The 23,135-nt window shown below is 40.2% G+C and overlaps 1 protein-coding gene across 2 annotated transcripts; it reads left to right on the top strand.

Annotated features, from left to right (window-relative positions):
• Positions 1 to 525: 525 nt before the first annotated feature.
• TNFSF10 (TNF superfamily member 10) lies at positions 526 to 21,458 on the top strand. 2 transcript variants are annotated; one of them, XM_036754518.1, is made up of 5 exons: positions 526 to 744; positions 5,274 to 5,435; positions 5,566 to 5,605; positions 8,186 to 8,299; positions 20,864 to 21,458. In XM_036754518.1, exons 1-5 carry the CDS (start codon positions 607 to 609, stop codon positions 21,313 to 21,315), a joined length of 906 nt encoding a protein of 301 aa, XP_036610413.1. In that variant the 5' UTR covers positions 526 to 606; the 3' UTR covers positions 21,316 to 21,458. The 2 variants fall into 2 exon arrangements, with proteins under 2 accessions (XP_036610413.1, XP_036610414.1); XM_036754519.1 differs by lacking the exon at positions 5,274 to 5,435 and having other exon boundaries at positions 531 to 744.
• The last annotated feature ends 1,677 nt before the right edge of the window (positions 21,459 to 23,135 follow it).

Here is a 23,135-nt window from a genome sequence, read left to right as displayed (position 1 = left end):
ATAGAAATGTATTATATATAATTTAATACATTCATTAATATTTACTATAATTAAACATTGATTAATATAATTAAGTATAAATATAAACAATATATAATTTATATAAAATAAATAATATTTAATACAATACAATATTTAATATAATTTATTATAATTACATATAGAATATATACATATATAATACATAAAACATAGCATATAATACAACTACAATATATACACCATATATAATATACAAAATATACAATATGTAATACATAATTGTATATATGATATACACAACATATGACACACACACACATACACAATCCCGAAACTCATTCCTAAGGATTGAGAATTTTGTAAGCCTCTATCTACATGCTGGTAAAAACACCTGTGACCTTTCTCTTTAAAAGGTACCTCTTGATTTTTCTCTTCTTTCCCGACCAAACAAGTAGATTCGGTTTTCTACAGAGGACTTCTTTAGAACACGCCCACACACGATGCCCCTCCCCCCGCCCCTAAATACAAAACGAAAACAATCCCAAAGTCTTCCCCACTCAGAAATGCTTGCTAACAGGTAGCCCAGCTGTCGGTGGTAGTTGCGGGCTCGCCGCTGCTCTCGTTATGTCCCTGAAGGCCATCATCTCCAAGGATGGCCCCAGCCCTAGCCAAGCTTGCGTGCTGCTCTTTCTGTTCCCGCTGACGGTTCAAGTCGTTTTATTTGCTGCCACTTACTTGTACTTCACAAATGAGCTGAAGCAGGTCAGTACGTACAGTGGGCTGGGGAAGCCTGTGTCTGCAGAGGGCTTGGCGTAGTGCGCGGCCCCGGCCCCGACAATCTGCCCCACTTCCCTTCATTCCCAGGCTTTCCAGGGCTCCCAGTCCAGGTTGATGTCTGGGGGCGGGGGCAGAGTTGGAGTGGGGTGGTCTCGGCCCTCCTGCACTGGAGCATCTTGAGAGTCACCTCTCCCCTGCGAGACTGAGCTGTCCCCCTCAGCATTGCTAAAGTGAATTCTCAAAGTCCCTGAGCTGTGCGCCTCAGAGGGGAGAGGAATAGGCAGTAGACTGGAAGAGGAGTGAGTTGCAAAGCTCTCCCTAGCCCAGCTGGTGAAAGCTTGTAAAAGAGGAAATGCCTAGACAGCTTTGATACTTTATATCTGGTGATTGCATGCTTTTGGAGTCGGAGGGCTTGTATTCCAATCCTGCCTTGGACATCTATTAGCTGCGTGATCTTGGATACTTTGTAAAGAGACGGGACCGCCTAAGACCTGAGCTCGCTCCCAGCTCTTATTTCTCCACTGGGCAGAACTTTGTAGTTTTTGAACACTCCCAAGCTTTCCCACCTCGATCTTTCCCCAAGAAAGCTGAACCATTCACCCAAAGACAACGAGGTGGCGCTGTGGATACAGCGCTGGACCCCGAGTCAAATCTTACAGGTTCAGTTTCTTCTGAAACTGAAAGTTCCCACAGTATCTTCACCTGCAAAATGTGTCTAATAGCAGCACCTACCTCCCAGGGTAGTTGTGAGGATCAAATGAAATAATATTTGTAAAAGTGATTTGCAAATTTCAAAGGTTATAAAATGCTAGCTCTTTGAACAGTTTCGGACTAATGTGAACTAATTCCTAGGCACTGGCAACCCCTTGCACCACAAAACAACCAAGCAGTCAACAAGTAGAAAGTACCTACTATGTGCCAGCATGGTGATAGACACTGAGGACACAAATCTAAAAGTGAATTTGTCTCTGCCCTCACAGAGTTATCTATTTTATTGAAGAACTAGAGTATGTGTGCAAGATACATACAGAATCCGTCCAAGGTGATGGGGAGGGGAGCATCAATGACTGGGGCATTAGGAAAGGCCTCTTGAGAGCTGATCCCTAGGGGTTTCAAGAGGGGCATTTGAGGAGGGAAAGCATTCCAGGCAGGGAAGACTGGCCTCAGAGACCAGAGGTGGCATGTTGAGCTGCCTGTCTTTACCTACAAGGAAGGAATAAATAAAGGCTTTTGGGAAGTGTCTTTATTCTGAGTGCCTAGCACATAGTAGGTGCTTTAATGCATGCTTGTTGATTGGCAACTGCTTTTTTCATGGTATTTATTGATATTCCAATAGCTTGAAAAATAGGGCACCTCCAAAGGGCATATGACTCCTTACTAAACTAGTTATTCTGTTAATATTTAAAGAAGCGCATTGATTAGATGGAAAATATCCAAAGTGGCTCAACCAGAATGGTGAAAGGCTTCCAGCTACTTTCTACATCTTAATAATAGTTAACATTTACATAATGCTTTAAAGTTTGCTAAGGACTTTACAAATGTTATGTTAGATTCTCACAGAAACCCTGGGAGGTGGGAGCTATTATTACCCCCATTTTGCAGATGAGAAACCTGAGGTAGACAGAGATTAAGTGATTTGCCCAGTTAGTAAGTGTCCAAGTCCAGATTAGAGCTCAGGACTTCTTGACTCCAGGCTGAGTGTTCTAACCGCTAGGCCATATGGCTGCCATCAAGATACATAAAGATCATTCAAAGAAACACTCACTGGACAAGGTTTAGGATCAGAGGGTTAGAGCTGGAAGAGCCTTATAAGAGCGTCTATTTAGAGTTGTCACTTTATTGCTCTGAGACTCAGTTTCTTCTATAAAGTGGGTCCCTGTCTCAGAGGGTTGTAGTGAGAATCACTACATGTATGTGTCACTACAAGTATATATGTCAAACTTTGAAGTTAACAGAGATATTGGGTGTTGCTGGTGGTAATTCAACCCAGGTGAGATAAAGTCTATTGTACTCTGACTACTCTGGGGCCCCAAATCCATTCAGAGTTCCCCTTGATATAAAAGTAAAGAAAATGAAGTATTCTGCAGAGATCTTGCTTTTTTTTGTTGTTCTTGAAAACCAGATGTAAACCCCAGCTGCTGCTCCTGCAAAACTGGGACTCACCCACTTATTGGACAGATTTTAATTTGAGCCTGGCAGATGAAGAAGTGACTGTATTAAAATGGAGATGATATGTTTCCATTTCAAAGCTTACTGTTTTTTGCGTTGACTTTGATTTGCCATTCCCTCTCTACCCCACCCATGTGTAGTAAGTCCATCCTCAAATGGAAAGAGCAGGTTAGTAGTTTGAGCTACATGTTCCATGTATTTCTAATCCCCTCCCCTTCCCTGTGGCAGAGGGGAGAGACTTTGGAGGGCAGAGACTTAGGTTTCTGTCTTTAAGCACCCAGCATAGGAGATATTGGGTAAGTGAATCCCAGAAAACAATTTAACTCTCAATAGGACAGAGATCAGGACTGTGCTGGGGTAGGGAGCTTGTAGTCAGTCAACAAGCATTTATTAAGGGCTTACTATAGCAAGCACCATGCTAAGCACTACAGATCAAAGAAGGAAAGAAAGAAAGAAAGAGAGAAAGAGAGAGAGAGAGAGAGAGAGAGAGAGAGAGAGAGAGAAAATAAAGAAAGAAAGAAAGAAAGAAAGAAAGAAAGAAAGAAAGAAAGAAAGAAAGAAAGAAAGATAGTTCCCTGGCCCCAAGGAGTTTACATTCTGATGGGAGATTCAGAATGTAAATTATTAGGTACATGCAAGCTGTATGGTAGTAGACGAAGGTAATATGAAAGGCAGAGGCATCAGCAGCTGCTAGGGACTCGGGAGTGACCCCTGGAGAAGGTGGTATTTAAGCTAAGCCTTGAGGGAAGTTAAAGAAACCAAAAGGCAGAGGTGAGGAGGAGGGAGAGCATTCCCAGGCAGGGGCCACAGCCAGGGCAAAGGCTCAAGATTTGGATGTTTGAAAAATTGCCTGTAGGTCAGGTAGTTGGATAGTGGAACATGTGGAAGGGAGTAAAGTGTAAAAAGACTGGACACATAAGTAAGAAAGATTCTACCAACATATTTGTGTATTAAGCTTTGTGACTTAAAACCTCCAACAAGTGACTTAAAACTTCCAACAATTGCCCAGAGTTCTGAGAGGTAAAGTGTCAGGGGAAGGGATTTGAACCCAGGACCTCTGATTCCCCAGCCAGGGTTCTTTCCACCAGTAAGTCAGCTGGCATTGTTGGAAGCATGTTGACATTAAGTAGCTACTTCATGGTCACAGTAAATAAGGATCTGATGTTGGATTTGCATGAATCATCATCCAGCTGCTTAGTGGTGAATTGAATTCACTCACCAGTCAATCAACAAGCACTTATTAAGTTCCTTTTATATGCCAGGTAATGTGCTGGGGTCTGGGGGTTCAAGGACAAAGATAAAGCAATCCCAGCATTTAAGGAGCTTATATTCTAAAGGGGTAGACAGCATATTGTACCAGCCATCTACTGAACACCTTGTTTGTAGGGAACATAGGATTATAGATATTTAGAGACTACAGGGGCCATGGAGTCGAACCCCTTCATCTTACAGATGAGGAAACAGACCTAGGGAAGGTGAGTGACTTGCCCAGGGTAATACAGGTAGTAAGTATTTGAGGAAGGATTTGAATTCATGTTTTGATGGTTCTAGAGTCGGGAGACACTACAAAGGCCATCTGGTCCAGTCCCTTCATTTGATAGTTGAGGAAACAGAAGCCCAGGGAGAGTGAGAGATCTGCCCAGCCTAGAACCTCTTTCCTCTGTTACACAGGTTTAGAGACACTGGCTTATTTTACTTAGTGGAATGAAATGAAAAAGCATCTATTAAACACTTACTGACTATATGCCAAGTACTCCACTATATTCTGAGGATACAATAGAAAATAGACCTTCCCTTCCCTCAAGTATCTCACATTCTAACGGTGGGGGGGATGAGACACCACACATAGAGGAGGGCTCTTACTTATTTTTCATTCAGGACGGATGGGAAAACCAGATAATATTTTGGTAAGTATCTGGGAAGATGGAAAGATCTAGAGGATCTTGGGGAAAACAATGGCAGAGGACATGGTCCCCTACAAAGATGACTGTGGGACTAAGGGTGAGTGGAGTGGAACTCTGGGATATCTCCAGGGAAGACAGAGATGCTGGGTCCAGTCTTCAGCTGATGGTGGATGTTCTATACATGGTAGAAACTGGGCAGTGGGGCAAGGGGTTGGGAAAAGAATCAGTTGGGAGTTCTCACTTCAGTGATTAACCTCTCTTTCTTCTGCTTTTTGGAGGGTTGGAGGGGCGGAATAGGAGGAATTCCTTCCCTCTGAGGAGGAAGGAATAGGGTGTGGACAATGCAAAGTTTACTTATGAAATCGAAAACAGTTGCTTTTGTGTGTCTAAAGGATATCCAGGAATACAGCCCCTAATGGTATTATGATATAACTTTCCCAGCTGGCACACCTACAAGATTCAAATTCTCAAAGCAGCCTGGCATGCCTTACAAAGGAATACTTGGGAGCCATGATGGGTAATAGAGACCCCGGTGGTGGTGTAGAGCAGGCAGACCTCCTATGCCTGCAGTTCAAATGGCAGCTCCAGCAGCTGATTAGAAAGGTAGGTCAGTCAGTCAGTCAACAAGCATTTCCTGCTGTGTCCTCAGGAACTGCTTTAGGGGCTTAATGTCACCAAACTATGAACAAAACAATCTTGCCTAGAATTCTAAATTATTTAATCATGTTTGCAGGAGCTTTTGACAATCTATGAGGATTCTTCTACAAGTCAAGGTAGAGGCAGTTTCCATTGGAATTCCATGTTTACTTAAAAAAATGAATTTTCTTCATTGTTAAACCATCCCTATTCTAACCTGGTGGGCAACCTTTTAATCTGCTTCCTTCCACTTGACTCCCTTAATTCTATCCACTGCCACTTTCCCCTTCTCCTAATCTGATAAATAGTCTCCCTTTCTTCATACATGAACCCTTTCCTCCACCATTCCCCTCCACAACTAAACCTCTTCCCATGGGCAACATGCACCTTGACCCTGCCATAAATCCACTCTGCATCTCTAATGGGAACAATCATTTTTTCGCAACCAGATCCCGGATGGGGTCACTAAAGAAAAAGCACTTGGGAAATCTTAAAGCACTACCTAAATGTGAGTTGTGATTTTAAATCCTCTTATTCTTCATGACTATCATTGTTCTTATTATCCTTGGGATGCCCAGGAGCCATTGGGTTCTCCTTTGGCAGCAGCTGGATATCCATTGGTGGGAAATTTTGGAGTGAGGATTCCTGTTTATAGGATCCCAGCATCATAGATGGAGATTTAGAAGGAAGCTTGGAGACTCCTGAGTCCAACTCTCACATTTTAAAGATGAGAAAACTGAGGCAGAGGGAGGTCAGTCACAATATCTAGCAAGAATGTGAAGCAAGATTTTAACTCGGGTTTTATTAACTTCAAATCTATCAACTACTCCCCCTAGCTATTCAGTTATTGTCAGTTGGACTGAATGACCTTTGAACAAACGTTTGGAGTTAGATGACCTTTCAACTCTGAAATTCTGTGATTCCATGATAAAGCTTGTTTATTTATTTATACTGTGGCTCTTCCTGAATCCTTCTGGTCACTCTGATTTTTTTTTTTTTGGTTCAAGCCTATGATTTCATCCACATGGAAAATGTTGTGGAAAGTCTTTGTTAGTCTCAGAGAGCTGCCTGGGACACTGAAGGGTTAAGGAACTTATCCAGGGTCATAGACCAAATAGATGCCAGAGACAAGACTTGAATCCAAGTGCTTTCGGTTCCAAGGCCAGGCCTCTAGCCACTAAGCCATCCAGTTACTGTCACCGGTTGATTATTTCATAGGAAGTGGAGGCAAGCCTGTAGCATCCCTCCATTGTGTGTCTGCATATAGAGCATCTGGGCTGTCCCATATGTTGCCTTCCTGGGGATGTAGGGAAGAGCATTTGAGCCAGAGAGGTGAGGAAATGGAACCTCAATGGCAACAGGTGTTGTCCTCTTGGGTTTTATTTAGCCCTGATCTCAGTCAGGAAGTAACTGATGAGGGGACAGCCTACTCTTCTGCAGAAGGCAGGAATTCCCATTGAGGAGAAAAGAGCACAGACAGAGGAACTGGTCATTTGCACCGAAGGCAAGAATCTGAGTTTTTGACACCTGAACCATGGAGTTCCCAAGTTGTCTCCCATGGAGTTGTTACTTCATATATATTTTCTTTTTTTCTTTTTAATATACTTTTATGTATTTTGTTAAATATTTCCCAATTACATGTAAAAGAATTTTTAACATTCATTTTTTAAAAATTTGAGTTCCAAATTCTCTCCTCCTCTCCCCTCCTTCCTTCTTTAAAAGGAAAGCAATTTCATATCAATTACATTTGAATGGTCATGAAAACATTTCCATATTTCCTGTGTTGCAAGAGAAAACACAGACAAAAAACCCTAAGAAAAATAAAGAATATTTTGTATATATTTTCAGACTTGAGAGAAAAAATATTTTCAATGTATTTTCAAGCCAGATCATTATAACGTAAGCTAGTTACAAGAAACTTCATATTTAGAAATAGCTAGTAATGTAGGTTTGCAAAGTGACTGACACATTTTATCTCCTTTGATCCTCACAAATGTGGGATGCAGGTGCTATTAGTATCCCCGTTTCACAGATGAAGGAACTGAGGCTGAGAGAGAGCGTGAGTGATTTGCCTAGGGTCATAAAGCTAAGTAAGTTTCTGAGGCAGCATTTGAACTCAAGTCTTCCTGACTCCAGGTTCTAAGTTCTAGCCACTGCACCACCACCCAGCAGCCTATTTAGTGCTAAAGTCCAAAACATCCAAGACAGTGGGAGGCATTATCAGTTACTTAACAATTCTGAAAGCTGTATTCCAATGGATATGAAGGTACCCTTGGATCTTACAGGTACACCCATGTGCTTCAGGCCCTGGTTGGTTCTACCAAGCTTGAAGGGCTGGGAGTACAGGAGGATGATGTCCTAAGACAAACCTAGCTAAGTTTGGAGAGGGTCATTACTCAAAGATTATCCACAATGAGATGAGGGGTTTTCTCAGTTTTCTCAACTGTCAAATGGAGATAATCATAGAATTGACCTTATAGGGTTATTGTGAGGATAAAATGAGAGAATATTTGTAAAAGCTCTGAACACATAGTAGGCAGTTAATAAAAATGCTTGTTCCCTCTTCCCTCCCCCAACCTCCCTTTCCTGCCTTACTGAATGATGGGATTCTCTTTGGAAACATGGTATGGCTTTTAAGATCTTCTCAACTGACATCTGTCGACTTTAAGGTTAATTTCAGTGGTAATTCTCACTGACCATTCTGTCTTCCCTTCTAGATAAGAGTCAGAATAACCCTTCTGGAGCCAGAGAAAACTTAAGTCAGAATGCTGTCCAGAGAGTAGCGGCTCATCTCACTGGAAACAGGCAGATGAGTTCTACCTTTTCTAGAAGTAAGAGACTCACCTAATGTGTTTTTTTTAATTGCAACTCAGTTTGATTATATTAAATGATATATTAAGCAGTTTGCAAGGATTTGGGCTAAGATGGGGACAGAAAGAAGAAAGGATCTGATAATCTAATGGGGAGTTGGGGAGGGTTTAAGATAAACATGCAACATGAGCACAGTATAAGGTAGAAAGCAGAAATCCAGAAAGAAAACTGAGAAAATTTGAGGAGGAAGATAACAGTTTTTGGGGGGAAAGGGAGGAGGATAAGGGCGGGCTTCGTGAGGAAAGCAGCCCTAAGATGGGCATCAAAGAAAAAGTTTCTTTTTAAAAATTGTTTTTATTCTGAATTTAATGAACACTAATAAAATAAAATGGAAGAGAACATTTCCATACACAAAGTTCAACAGGAAAAAAGGTAAGTGAAAACATGAATCTTTTATATATAGCTTGCTTTAAAAAATATGTAATAAATTCAACCTCATGTTTTCAAAGGTGTCCTAGTTGTCTGCTTCCTCCTGAACTTCCTTCTCTTCTCAGAACTTTCAAAAATGCTTCAATGACTCTGTTTTCTAGGAAAGAGGATTCCAGTGGATGGAAAACTAAGAGTACACATTGGAACATAGAATGTATGAAAGGGAGACATGTGAAATGAGGCTAAACTGGAGTCTGTCCTTGGAGGACCTGAAATCCCAGGCTAAGGAGTATATATGTTATCCTAGATATAACAAGGCAGCTAGGTGGCACTGTAGTGCATAGAGTGCCGGACCTGGAGTCAGGAAGACTCATCTTCCTGAGTTCAAATCCGGTCTCAGACGTTTACTAGCTGTGTGATCCCGGGCAAGTCACTTAACCCTATTTGCCTCAGTTTCCTCACCTGTAAAATGGGTTGGAGAAGGAAATGGCAAGCCATTCCTGTATCTTAACCAAGAAAATCCCAAATGGGCATACAAAGAGTTGGACATGACTGAAATGACTCAAAAAAAGGTCAAAAAGAAGTAGTTTTTGAGCAGGGCAGACCTGGGAATGTGGCCTTGGATGATTTTGGCAGCTGGATGAAGGGTAGATTAGAGCAGGGATTGAGATAGGAAGACCATTTAGGAGGCTGTTGCAATAGTCCAAGGCAGGGAAGATGAATGCTTGAACAAGCTAGTAGCTAATAGTCAAGAGGAAGGGACAAAGTTGAGAGATACTGGGAAGGTAGCACTGCCAGGAGTTGGCAAATCATTAACCTGAAGGTAAGTGAGAAAGGCAAAATGACCTTGAGGATATGAAAGTTAGGCTTGGAGTCAGAGGACCTGGGTTCAACTCAGAGTTCTATCACTTATTACCCTGGGGATAATCATCCACCATCTCTGACACTGATTTTCTTCAACTGTAAACTGAGGGGGTTTGGATAAACAACATCAGAGATTCCTTCCATCTCTAAATCTTTGATCCCATCATCAGAGGTATGATAAAGACTCAATCAGAGATGAATAAAAGCACCCCAGAGCAGCGAGGGTCAGGTTGATGGACTCTTTAGTAGACTCAGTCAATGTGATTTTGTGGCTTATGAACTCCTGGGATGGAGTAGGTAGAGAAGGGTATGGGAGGGGTAACCTAGATTCAAGGCTTGTCTAATCTGGGGTTACAGGTACCCTGTGCCTTGTTGAAATGGCTAATTAGAGGCTCAACATTGACAGGAGGGAAGCAAAGATAGAACCAGGCTGCTTGATTAGAAGAACAACAATGTAGATGTTTATCATGATGAGTTTATCATCATCATCATCATCATCGATGATGTGCTTCTCATGCTCTAGGTGCTGTGCAAGCTGAGGATGAAGAGGAGCATTAGCAGAAGTGAGACAATAGGGCAAGTAAAGGTTAGGAGACTGCATTTAGGAAGGAGAATTCTAACGTTTGAACCAAAATCCACCAAGGTGTGGATGGGTCTGAAGGGCACGCATCTCCTGAATATTTCTTTTTTGGGTTCCATGGCAGTCCATGCTCAGTGTGGGCAGATTTGGCTTCCTTGCTTCCCTTAGTCCAGGCAAACCTGAGAAATGACCAAAGCATTACACATAGTACTACATATTATATTATGTACTATTACACTACATATTATTATATTTATATTTTTTCATACATTAGACTCTTCTATAGAGAGAATCCTGCACAGATCTTATCTGCACTTCTTTCTTTTAAAAAGATATCCATTTCATTTAATTTTTAAAAATTAAATTCTATTTTTTTCAAGCAGTGAAAATCTACCTTTTCTTCCTTCCCCAAACTCCCCCTTCCCCACTTTCATCTGTATTTCTAACAATGCCTCAGTCTATGGTCACTGGCCTTCTATTCACAGTAACCAATCAATCCGTCGACAAGTATTTGTTAACTACTTACTATGTTCAAGGCACTGTACTAGGCACAAAGAAGACAATGACAACATTCAAAGCCCGCTATTTTTACTTAAAGTCATACCTGAAAATATCCAATCTCCTCTGTGTAGCCTTGCGTGATCTCCCCAGCTGACCTCTCCCTCTCCAATTATCCCAGAGAACTTTGAATTTCTCCTTTCCCCAGTTGCAATCAACCTTGTTTATAATTATCTAGTGTCTTCCCCCTCAGAATTACATTGTATTAAGAGAGTTGGCCTTGGAGGCAGGAAGAGCCGAGCTTAAATTCCACATCAGATTGACTGTGTTGACCCCAAGTAAGTCACGGAGTCTCAGTGCCCCAAGAGGACTCTAAAAGTGAATTCCCACAACTGAAAGTGCTGGCCAGAATTGGAAGTGGGAATTTCCTGTCCTGATGGAATCATCTGTACAATCCCTGTTCCTACATTTGACATATACTTATTTTTGTATATGTTGGCTCCCCCATTCAGATATTTACTCCTTGAGGGCAGGGATTATTTTGTTTTTGTCTTTATCCTTAGCACCTAGAACAGTGCCTGGAACATAGTGATGTACATCAAACATCTTGAATGTAGTATTTTTAATTTCCTTGAGGGCAGACCATGTTTTTGCCTTTCTTTGTATCTCCAGCATTCAGTATGGTGCCTGGCAAAAGCTTCATGGGATCTATCTATCTCTGCTAGCTAGTGTCTAATACTTCTGTTCCTTACCTCTTTCTTCAAATCAATTAATCAACCTTTATTAAGTGACTGCTGTGTACTAGGCACTGCTAAAGATATGCATACAAATAAAAACAAAGGTAGTGCCTGCCCTCAAGGAACTTAAAATGTAATGGTGGAAGACAACACATAAGCAAAAGAGACTGAGAAGAAATGGTCAGAGAGGTCATTCAATTAGTCAATAAGCATTTATTAATAAGAGACAGGTAGGAGAAGAACCAGGAGAAAGGAGTGTCAAGAAAACAGAGGGAAAAGTATAAGGGACAAAAGGGTAATCAGAGATTGCAGAGAGGTCAAGAAGGATGAAGTTTGAGAAAAGATCATTAGGACATTTAAGAGACCATGGGTAACTTTAGCCAAAACAATTTTGGTTGAATGATGAAGTTGGAAGCCAGATTATAGAGTTAGGAAATGATGGGGAGGAAAGGAAGTAGAGGCACCAATTGTAGACAGCTTTCTGAAGGTGTTTAGCCATGCATTCTCTAGATCTTTGTGCCATACTTGTGGGGGGCTAGCTTGGCTATAGTTCTTCCTGCTTCTCTGCCATCTTGGCTGGTATCCGTGGACCATTTCTTTTCAGTCTCCTTTGCTTGATCTTTATTCAGGCTGCATTTGCTAACTGTGGATGTCTCTTAAGGCTTTGTTCTAGGACTTTTTCTCTTCTTCCTTTATACAAATTCACTTGAGGATTTTATCAGCCCTCATGGATTGAATGATCATTCTTATGTAGTTAATTGTCAGGTCTATTTATCCTTCTCTCCTGTTCTTGGGCTCTCATCTTGGACATCTCAAACTAGGATGTCCCATATATATCTTAAACTCAGCATGTCCAAAACAATTTATTCTTTTCCTACCTAAATCTTCCCCTCTTTGTAACCTGACTATGCTGCATAGGGCACCACCATGCTCCCAGTCACTCGTATGCAACCACAACTTCTTACTCTACCCAAGCTGTTGCCATTCCAGAAAGATCTCTTCTAAACCCCACCCCTCCCCCCCATCCTCTAACACTGCCACCAACCCTGATGCAGGTCCTCATCATGCCTAGACCATTACAAATAGTCTTCTGGTTGGCCTACCTGCCTCAAGTCTCTTCCCACTCCAGTTCACTCTCCACCCAGTTAGCAAAGTGATCTTCCAAAAGTGCAGGTCTGACCATGCCATTCCCCTATTTGATAAACTCCAGTGGTTGTCTGTTACCTCCAGAATCAAATATAAAACATTCTTTTGGGCTTAAGAAAAACAAACAAAGCACCTTTCATAACCTGGCCCCTTCCTACCTTCTTAGCCCTTACTCTTCTCCATGTACTCTATGATCCACTGACACCAGCCTCTTTGGTGTACCTCACACAAGACATTCCTTCTCACAACTGGACATGTTCACTAGCTGTTCTCCTTGCCTGTAAATACCCTCTCTCATCTCTTCCTCCTAGCTTCCTGGCTTTCTTCAAATCTCAGTTAAAAATCCCACCTTCTACAAGAAGCTTTATGTGCCTTTCCTCTAAGATTACCTCTAATTTGTCCTGTATGTGTTTTGTTTAGACATTCACTTTTAAAATTTTTGAGTTACAAATTATTTCCCTCCTTCCGCACCCAACTCATTGAAAAGAAAAGCAATATGATACCCATTTTGCATGTGAAGTCATGCAAAATTTATTTCTATATTAGCCATGTTGCAAAAAACCCAAACTAAAGCAAAACAAAAACCAAGAAATATAAAGAACGTTAAAAATATGCTTCACTCAGAGTTCATCAGTTCTCTCTCTGGAGGTGGATAGCATTTTTCATTATGAATCATTTGGAATTGTCTTAGGTTGCTGTACTGATCAGAGTACCGAAGTCTTTCACAGTTGATCATTATTACAATATTACAGTTACTCTGTACAATGTTCACCTGGTTCTGCTCACTTAACTTTGCATCGGTTCATGTAAGACTTTCCAGGCTTTTCTGAATCCATCCCTCTCATCATTTCTTATAGCACAATAGTACTCCATCACAACCATACACCACAACCTGTTTAGTCATTTCCCGATTGATGGGCATCCCCTCAATTTCCAATTCTTTGCCACCAGCAAAATAGCTGCTAGAAATATTTTTTACATTTAAGTCTTTTTCTCTTTCCTTTGATCTCTATAGGATACAAACCTAGTAGTAGTAGTATTGCTGGATTAAAGGATTTACAGTTTTATAGTCCTTTGGTTGTAGTTCCAAATTGTTCTCCAGAATGGTTGAATGAGTTCACAACTCCACCAAGAGTGCATTTGTGTGCTTATTTTTCAACATCTCCTCCAGCATTGGTTAATTTCCTTTTCTGTCATGTCAGCCAGTCTGATGGGTGTGAGGTGGTACCTCAGAGTTGGTTTTTTTTCTCTTAACAGTTATTTTATTATTTAATATTTTAGTTTTCAACATTGATTTCCACAAGATTTTGAGTTACAAATTTTCTCCCTATTTCTACCCTCCCCCCACTCCAAGATGGCATATATTCTTATTGCTCCATTCCCCAGTCAGCCCTCTCTTTTGTCACCCCACTCCCCCCCATCCACTTTCCCCTTACCTTCTTGTAGGGCAGGATGGATTTCTATGCCCCATTCCCTATGTATCTTATTTCTCAGTTGCATGCAAAAATGACATTTTTTTTGAGCATCTGCTTTTAAAACTTTGAGTTCCAAATTCTCTCCCCTCTTCCCTCCCCACCCACTCTCCCTAAGAAGACAAGCAATTCAACATAGGCCACACATGTATTATTATGCAAAACACTTCCACAATGCTCATGTTGTGAAAGACTATATTTCCCTCCATCCTATCCTGTTCCCCTTTATTCAATTTTCTCCCTTGACCCTGTCCCTTTTCAAAAGTGTTTGATTTTGATCACCTCCTCCCCCTATCTGCCCTCCCTTTTATCATTCTCCCTATTTTATCCCCTTCCCCCTACTTTCCTGTGGGGTAAGATATCCAATTGAGTGTGTATGTTATTCCCTCCTCAAGTCAAATCCGATGAGAGCAAGATTCACTCATTCCCCCTCACCTGCCCCCTCTTCCCTTCCTACAGAACTGCTTTTTCTTGCCACTATTATGTGAGATAATTTACTCCATTCTATCTCTCCCTTTCTCCCTCTCTCAATATATTCTTCTCTCATCCCTTAATTAATTTTATTTTTTTAGATATCATCCCTTCATATTCAACTCACCCTGTCCCCTCTGTCTATATGTATGTGCGTGTGTGTGTGTGTGTGTGTGTGTGTGTGTGTGTGTGTGTATTCCCTTCAACTACCCTAATACTGAGAAAGGTCTCATGAATTACACACATGGTCTTTCCATGTAGGAATGTAAACAAAACAGTTGAACTTTAGTAAGTCCCTTATGATTTCTCTTTCTTGTTTACATTTTCATGCTTCTCTTAATTCTTGTGTTTGAAAGTCAAATTTTCTATTCAGCTCTCATCTTTTCACTGAGAAAGCTTGAAAGTCCTCTATTTTATTGAAGTCCATATTTTGCTGTGGAACATTATACTCAGTTTTTCTGGGTAGGTGATTCTCGGTTTTAATCCTAGCCCTCTGGAATATTATATTCCAAGCCTTTTGATCCCTTAACATAGAAGCTGCTAGATCTTGTGTTATCCTGATTGTGTTTCCACAATACTCAAATTGTTTCTTTCTGGCTGCTTGCAGTATTTTCTCCGTGACCTAGGAACTCTGGAATTTGGTGACAATATTCCTAGGAGTTCTCTTTTGCGGATCTTTTTTAAGAGGTGATCACTGGATTCTTTCAATTTCTATTTTACCCTCTGGCTCTAGAATATAAGGGCAGTTTTCCTTGATAATTTCTTGAAAGATGATGTCTAGGCTCTTTTTTCGATCATGGATTTCAGGTAGTCCAATGATTTTTAGATTTATCTCTCCTGGATCTATTTTCCAGGTCAGTGGTTTTTCCAATGAGATATTTCACATTATCTTCCATTTTTTCATTCCTTGGGTTCTGTTTTATAATATCTTGATTTCTCATTTCCACTTGCTCCAATCTCATTTTTAAGGTAGTATTTTCTTCAGTGGTCTTTTGGACCTCCTTTTCCATTTGGCTAATTCTGCCTTTCAAGGCATTCTTCTCTTCATTGGCTTTTTGGAGCTCTTTTGCCATTTGTATTAGTCTATTTTTTAAGGTGTTATTTTCTTCAGCATTTTTTTGGGTATCCTTTAGCAAGTCGTTGACTTGTTTTTCATGGTTTTCTTGCATCACTCTCATTCCTCTTCCCAGTTTTCCCTCAACTTCTCTTACTTGCTTTTCCAAATCCTTTTTGAGCTCTTCCATGGCCTCAGACCAATTTATATTTTTCTTGGAAGCTTTTGATGTAGGCTCTTTGACTTTGTTGACTTCTTCTGGCTGTATGTTTTGATTTTCTTTGTCACCAAAAAAAGATTTTAGAATCTGAGTCTGAGTCTGCATCCTTTTTCCACTGCCTGGCCATGTTCCCAGCCAACTACTTGACCTTTGAGCTTTTTGTCAGTGTATGACTGCTTGTAGAGTAGAGAATGCTTTGTCCTAAGCTTTGGAGGCTGTGCTGCTGTTTTCTGAGCTACTCCACTGTCACCACAAGCTCTGCCATAGCAGCGCTCCTCCCCCAAGAACTTCCAACCAGGATTGTGACCCAGATCCAAGCAGGGCAAAGCAAGTCCTGCATTCCCGCTCTGGTCTGCTGCTTGATTCCTCCCACCATGTGAGCCAGGGACTCTGGAAGCAGCTAATGCTGGAGCTCTGGAAGCAGCCGCAGGAGCTTCCTGCTGCTGCTGGCACCACTGCCACACCACCTCTGCCACTCCCAAGACTGGTGGCCAGGTCTGCTCTCTAACCCAATCTAGCAGTTTACCCACTAACCTGCTCCATGGTCTTTGGGTGTTTGTGGGTTGAGAAGTCTGGTAACTTCCACAGCTCAATGATCCATGGCCCGGACTCCTGGTCTGGTCTGGCCTGGTGTGGCCCATGCTGGGCTGCACTCTGTTCACAGCACCATGTGATAGACCGTTCCCAGCAACCATCCAGGCCATCCTGGACTGGAGATTTACTTCCCTTTGCTATTTCTTGGGTTCTGCAGCTCTAGAATTTGTTCAGAGCCATTTTTTGCTGGTGTTTGGAGGGATTTGGGGGAAAGCTTAAGCAAGTCCCTGCTTCCTGGCTGCCATCTTGGCTCCACCCCCCCCCCCCCAGAGTTGTTTTAATGTACATTTCTCTAATTGTTATTGATTTAGAACATTTTTTTACATGACTATAGATAGGTTTGAATTCTTCTTCTGAAAATTGTTTGTTTATATCCTTTGATCATTTATCAATTAGAGAACTGCTTTTATCTTAAAAAATTTGGCTCAAGTCCCTATGTTTGAGAAATAAAACTTTTATTAGAGAAAAAAATTTCCCCCAGTTTCCTCCTTTCCTTGTATTTTTGGCCTTATTGGTATTGTTTGTACAAAACCTTTTTTAATTTAATGTAATCAGAATTATCCCTTTTACCTCCTGTGATCCTCTCTATCTCTTGCTTGGTCATAAAGTCTTCTTTTATCCCTAGATCTGACAGGTAAAAATTTTCCATGCTCCTCTAATTTACTTATATCACCCTTTATGTCTAAATGGTGCACCCATTTTGACCTTATCTTGGTATATGGCATGAGATGTTGGTCTATGCCTAGTTTTTGCCAGACTGATTTCCAGTTTTCCTGGTAGTATTTGTCAGATAGTGAGTTCTTGCCCCAAAAGTTTGGATCTTTGATTCCCACTTTGTAATATAGTTTGAAATCTGATACTGCTAGGCCACCTTCCTTTACTTTTTTTCCCATTAATTCCTTTGATACTCTTGACCTTTTGTTCTTCAAAATGAATTCCCTTATTTTTCTAGCTCTATAAAATAATTCTTTGGTAGTTTTATTAGTAGGGCACTGAATAAGTAAATTAACTAAGGTAGAATTGTTATTTTTATTACATTGGCTTAGCCTACCCATGAGCTATTAATATTTCTCTAACTGATTTATCAATCTGTGTGAAAAGCATTTTGTATTTGCGTTCACATGGTTCCTAGGTATGTCTAGGCAGGTGGGCTTCCAAGTATTTTATATTCTCTGTAGTTTTTTGAAATGGAATTTCTCATCTGTTTCCTCTGGGCTTTTGTTGGTAGAATATAGAAATGCTGATGATTTATGTGGGTTTATTAATTTTGCTAAAATTGTTAATCATTTCTGGTAGTTTTTAGTTGATTCTCTAGGTGGCCTACCAGTTTGTTATTAGTCATTCAGTTATGTCCAACTCTTTGTGACTCCATTTGGGGTGTTCTTGGCAAAGATACTGGATTGGTTTGCCATTTCCTTCTCCAGCTCATTTTACAGGTTAAGAAACTGAGTGAAACAGGGTTGAGTAACATGCCCAGCTAGTAAGTGTCTGAAGAAGCCAGATGTGAATTCATGAAGATGAATCTTTCCGACTCCAGGCCTGACACTCTATCTACTGCACCACCTAGCTGCCCATATTAAAACAGCACCACATGTTAAACTATATTACAAAGCAGTAATCAACCAAACAATCTGGTACTGGTTAAGAAATAGAGTCATCAATCAGTGGAATAGATTTGGTATGCATTATACATGTATAATAGTAGTATGCTATCATATCATCTGCAAAGAGTGATATTTTGTTTGTTGCCTATCCTTCCATTTCTTTCTTTCTTTTATTTGCTAGAGCCAACATTTTTAGTACAATATTGATTAGCAGTGCAATAATGGACATCTTTGCTTCACCCCTTCTAGTTTGTCTCCATCACAGATAATGCTTGTTCTTGGTTTTAGATAGATCCCACTTATCATTTTAAGAGCAGTGTCATTTATTCTTATGTTTTCTAGTGTTTTTAATAAGAATGGGTGATGTATTTTGCCAAAAGCTTTTTCCACATCTATTGATATAATCATGTGGTTTTTGTTGTATTATATTTCCTATTCTGTTAATCTGGGCAATTTATATTTTTGTAAATATTCATCTGTTTCATTTAAGTTATCAGTTTTATTAGCATACACTTGGGCAAAATAGTACCTTTTGTTGCTTTAATTTCCTCTTCACCAGTGGTTCATGTAACCATTTCATTTTTCCTATTGGTAATTTGGTTTTCTTCTTCTTTTTTTAAATCAAATTAGTCCATGGTTTATCTATATTATTGGTTTTTTTCATAAAACCAAATCCTAATTTTATTTATTAGTTAAATGGGGTTTTTATCCTTTTTTAAATTAATCTCACCTTTCATTTCATGATCTTTATTATCTATTTCTATTCTATTATCTATTTTGATTGGGTGTTTAATTGGGAATTTTAAATTTGCTCTTTTTCTAGTTTTTTTTAGTTGCATGCCCAGTTTATTAATCTGCTCATTCTCCCTTTTATTGATGTAAGCGTTTAGAGATATAAATTTGCCCCTAAGTACTACTTTGGCTGCATTCCACAAATTTTGAAATATTCTCTTATTGTTATTATCTTTAATGAAGTTATTGGTTGTTTCTATGATATGTTCTTTGACCCACTCATTCTTCAGGATTATTTAGTTTCCAAATAATTTTAATCTATGCTTCCAAAGCCCTTTATTGAAAGTAATTTTTATTGCATTATGGTTTGGAAAGTGTACATTTATTATCTCTCCTTTTCTGTATTTGTTCGTGAGGTTTTTATGCCCTAATACATGGTAAATTTTTGTGAAGGTGCCATGCAGGAGTTATATACATTTCTATTTCCACTCACTTTTCTTTTTCTATATCCTTCTCCCTCCCACACTCACTTCCATAGAGCCCCTTGAACCCATAGCCTGTACAGGATCTGATATTAGCCATTAAGGCATTATGGAGCATGTAAGTCAATAAAATGGAGTGGGCTTTTTGCATTTCGGAGCCTTTCTTTATGAAGGAATGAAAGACTTCATCCACTGATCATGGACTTTGAAGTATCAGCGAGAAAGGGAGGTGGTGATTTGAGGAACAGATATTCTTCTTGATCCTCACTATGGATTTTCGCCCCTTCTTTATGTAGATATAATCTCACCAGCTCCCACAGATTTAATTAATATCTATATACTCATGGTTCTCAGATCTTCCTATCCTGCCCTAACCTCTCTGCTGACCTCTATAGTCTCTCCTCTCCAAATGCCTTTCAGACATCTTCAACTAGATGTCCTGCTGACATTTACTCAACATATGCAAAACCAAACTCATTATCTTTCCCCTTAAACCCTCTCCTGCTCTAAACTTCCATGTTATTGTTGAGAGCAAATCATCCTCCCAGTCTCCCAGCCTCACACCTTAGGTGTCCTTTCTTCACTCCTCACACTCCCTCACCCCTCCACGTTCAATCTGTTGCCAAGGCCTGTTGATTCACTTCTGTGCCATCCCTTGAGTAGATCTCCTTTCCTCTAACCCTGCCCCCACCCTGGTGCAGGCCCTCATCACCTCACACCTGGACCTAACCCAGGCCTCCCATGCCTCACCTTTCCAATCTTCTTACACCTTTCTCCCTACTTTGTACTCTTTGATCCAGTGACCCTGGTTGTTCACAAACGAGATAGCCTATCTCTTGGCTCCAGACATTTTCTTTGGTTATTGTCTATGACTAGACCTCTCTCCCTTGTTATCTTTGCCTATTGGCTTCCCTGGCTTCCTTCAAGAACCAACTAAAATCCCACCTTCTGTAGGAAGCATTTCCCAGCCCCTGCTGATTATATTGCCTTCTCCTAACTATTTTTTATTTGTCCTGCATAGAGCTTATTTGTACATTTTTGTTTCCCTGTTTTCTTTTCCCAGCTTAAATTATAAGCTCACTCAGGGCAGGGGCTGTCTTTTGCTTCTTTCTATATATCCAGTGCCTGGCATATAGTAGGTGCTTAATAAACACTTATTGACTAAATTACAGGATGTGCAGAATTCTTACTTTCACTTACAATTAATTTATCATTTCTCTTATTGTTGCTTCCAACTCTGGAAAAACTGGCTTTTGGATCAGATCATGGAGATTGATTTCTAAGGGCTCAAGATTAGAGTGACAGGAAACTTTATGGCAGATGCAAAGTGTTAGTATTTGGGCCTCTAGGTGGTGTAATGAACGGCATGCTGGATTTGGAGGCAGGAAGAACTGAGTTCAAATCCTGTTCCATACATTTAATAGCTTTGTGACCTTGGGGAGATCGCTTAACCCCATCAGCCTCAGTTTCCTTAACTGTCAAACGGGTTTATTAATAGTGACTACCTCATAAAGTTTTCATGAGGATCAAATGAGATCACATATGTAAATCCCTTGGCAAATCTTAACATGATATGTAAATGTCCATTATTATTATCCTACTCCTAATAACAAAATGTTCTTGGATTAAGGAATCATCCGCTTGTGCTCCAGTAGCACCTTCTATGAACACTTCTCTCTCTTGCTCTTTCAAACTGTCTAGGTTCATTGGTTGGGAGAGCTCCAGGTTGGAAAATCAACTACTGGGAATCTTCAAGGAAAGGACATTCATTCCTACATAACGTGCACGTGTTGGATGGTGAGCTCATCATTTCCCAAACTGGATATTATTATATCTATTCCCAAACCTACTTTCGATTCCAGGAGCTGGAAGGAAGTTCTGTTTCAACTTTGAGTGAAGAGAAGAGTAAACACCCCAAACAACTGGTCCAATACATTTACAAAGTGACAAGTTACCCAGAACCCATCCTTCTCTTGAAAAGTGTGAAGACTAGCTGTTGGTCCAAAAATTCAGAGTATGGACTCTATTCCATTTATCAAGGTGGGGTATTCGAGCTCAGGGAGAATGAAAGAATCTTTGTGTCTGTCAGCAACGACAAATTGATCGATATGGACAAAGAAGCTAGTTTTTTTGGTGCTTTTCTAATTGGCTAAATGTTCATAATTACATATTTTAAAAGTAGCCACCACCACCATTTTACCTGCAGTATGAGAAATAATGACAGTAGACTTCCAGTGAATGATCCTGTTAAAAATGAGATCTGTCAGTCACCTGATAAATACACATTTATTAAGCACCCACTGGTATACTGCAGATATACATATGAAATATGAATGAAAATGAAATTTTTGAATATGAAAATATGAAAAAGAAATATAGTCCCTGATCTGAAGGAGCTTATAATTTAATGGGGGGAGACAAGGCACAAGGGGTAATGTACCTGCATCGACAGCATGATGGAGTCCCAAAGGGCTGAGGCAAGGTGGGAACTGAAGAGATGACTGGCCTGGGAGCCCTTTTTAAATGGAGGCCTTGGGACTAGTTCTTTGCTCTGTCCTCCAGCCCTGATTCCAAGTGTTATAGAAATTGCAGCATTGGGAAGGCAGAGCCAAGGTGGTGGAGTAGCAAGCAGCAAGTCATTTCTTTTGTTTCCAAATCTTTGCTACCACCAAAAGTTCTGCTACAGATAATTTAGTGTATATGGTTCCCTTAGTTTATTTGCAGATTCATTCCAAATCTACGGCCTTTGCTAGAACTGGTTCTTTGCCATGGATGACCAATCACTTATTAGCAGCATCTACACATTGAAGGCCAGGCAATAAGAGGAGGAAAGCACCTGAGTATTGTTATTATGTTCCTCTGATGACATGAACCATCCATCTACTCAGTCCTTTTCAGGGACATCACTATATATCCTTTTTTAAAAATGTCCTTTCCTACATACCTTTAGAAGGACTTAAGATCTTCTTATCAATGACCTCTATGAGGTATAATTCTAACAAAGGAATTTCTGGGTCAAAGTGTATGGGCATTTTAGGCACAGTGACCTAATTATTCTCTCTGCCCCCAAATCATTGAAACAGATCTAGAAAATTTTGCAGATCAAATCATTATCAGGAAATCCAGTTTAAAAAAAATCACAGTGAGTCATTTTTCCAGCCCAGGTTGGCAGAAGTAGACAGACATCTGTGGACATATCATTATTATATTCTGGCTGCTCTATGGATCCCTAGTTAGTTTAGAGTCACAGATCCAGGGCTGACAGAGGAGGGGAACTGAGCCCAGGGCTGGCATTCCAGGATGAGGCTTGGTCTAAGTTTAAAATGGTTAGCTAAGAGCAGCTTCTAATTTAAGAGTTTTCTATGTTATGTTCCCAAGAATGAGCCTTTCTGGGGAGACAGCTTGTCAATAAAAGTGCAATTGAGGGTTGCAAAAAGGGCAGCTAGGTGGTGCAGTGTATAGAGCATGGGCCCTGGAGTCAGGAGGATCTGAATTCAAATTCAGCCTCAGACATTTACTATTTGTGTGACCCTGGGCAAGTCATTTAACCCAAATTACCTCAAAAAAGGGGAGGGGAGAGGTTACAAAGAGTACCTGTCAAATATTTGTAAATTCATGTACTTTTTTATTCTTTTTTAAAAAACTAGTTATCTTTGATTTTTTTACCATTTAAATTTCTCCTGTATCTCTCCCTTCTCCCTTCCAGAGAGCCATCCCATAAAATAAAGCATTTGTTTCTATTTTCTTTATTTATTTTTAACATTTAACATTTCTTTCCCTCCTTCACCCAGTGAGAAGGCAAGAAATATGATATCAATTATACACATGAAGTGAAGCAAACACATTTCCACCTTAACCATAGTACAAAAAAACCCCAGAGAATACAAAACCATTGTACAAAAAAAAACTCCAAACAAATCCCAAAGCAAGAAAAATAAAGTGAAAAAAAGAATGCTTCAATCTGCACTCAGAA

This window comes from Trichosurus vulpecula, chromosome 4 (assembly GCF_011100635.1).
Source record: "Trichosurus vulpecula isolate mTriVul1 chromosome 4, mTriVul1.pri, whole genome shotgun sequence".
NCBI classification, from domain to species: Eukaryota; Metazoa; Chordata; class Mammalia; order Diprotodontia; family Phalangeridae; genus Trichosurus; species Trichosurus vulpecula.
Note: the sequence above shows the minus strand (reverse complement) of the source record. Positions and strands in the feature narration are given on the sequence as shown.

What these genes read in the sequence shown, in the direction of transcription:
- TNFSF10 (XM_036754518.1), top strand. Translation starts at nt 607, where the DNA reads ATGTCCCTGAAGGCCATCATCTCCAAGGATGGCCCCAGCCCTAGCCAA. An exon ending in TCCAGCAGCTGATTAGAAAG is followed by an intron (nt 5,436 to 5,565) that starts GTAGGTCAGTCA and finishes TCATGTTTGCAG; the next exon opens with GAGCTTTTGACAATCTATGA. An exon ending in GGATTCTTCTACAAGTCAAG is followed by an intron (nt 5,606 to 8,185) that starts GTAGAGGCAGTT and finishes CTTCCCTTCTAG; the next exon opens with ATAAGAGTCAGAATAACCCT.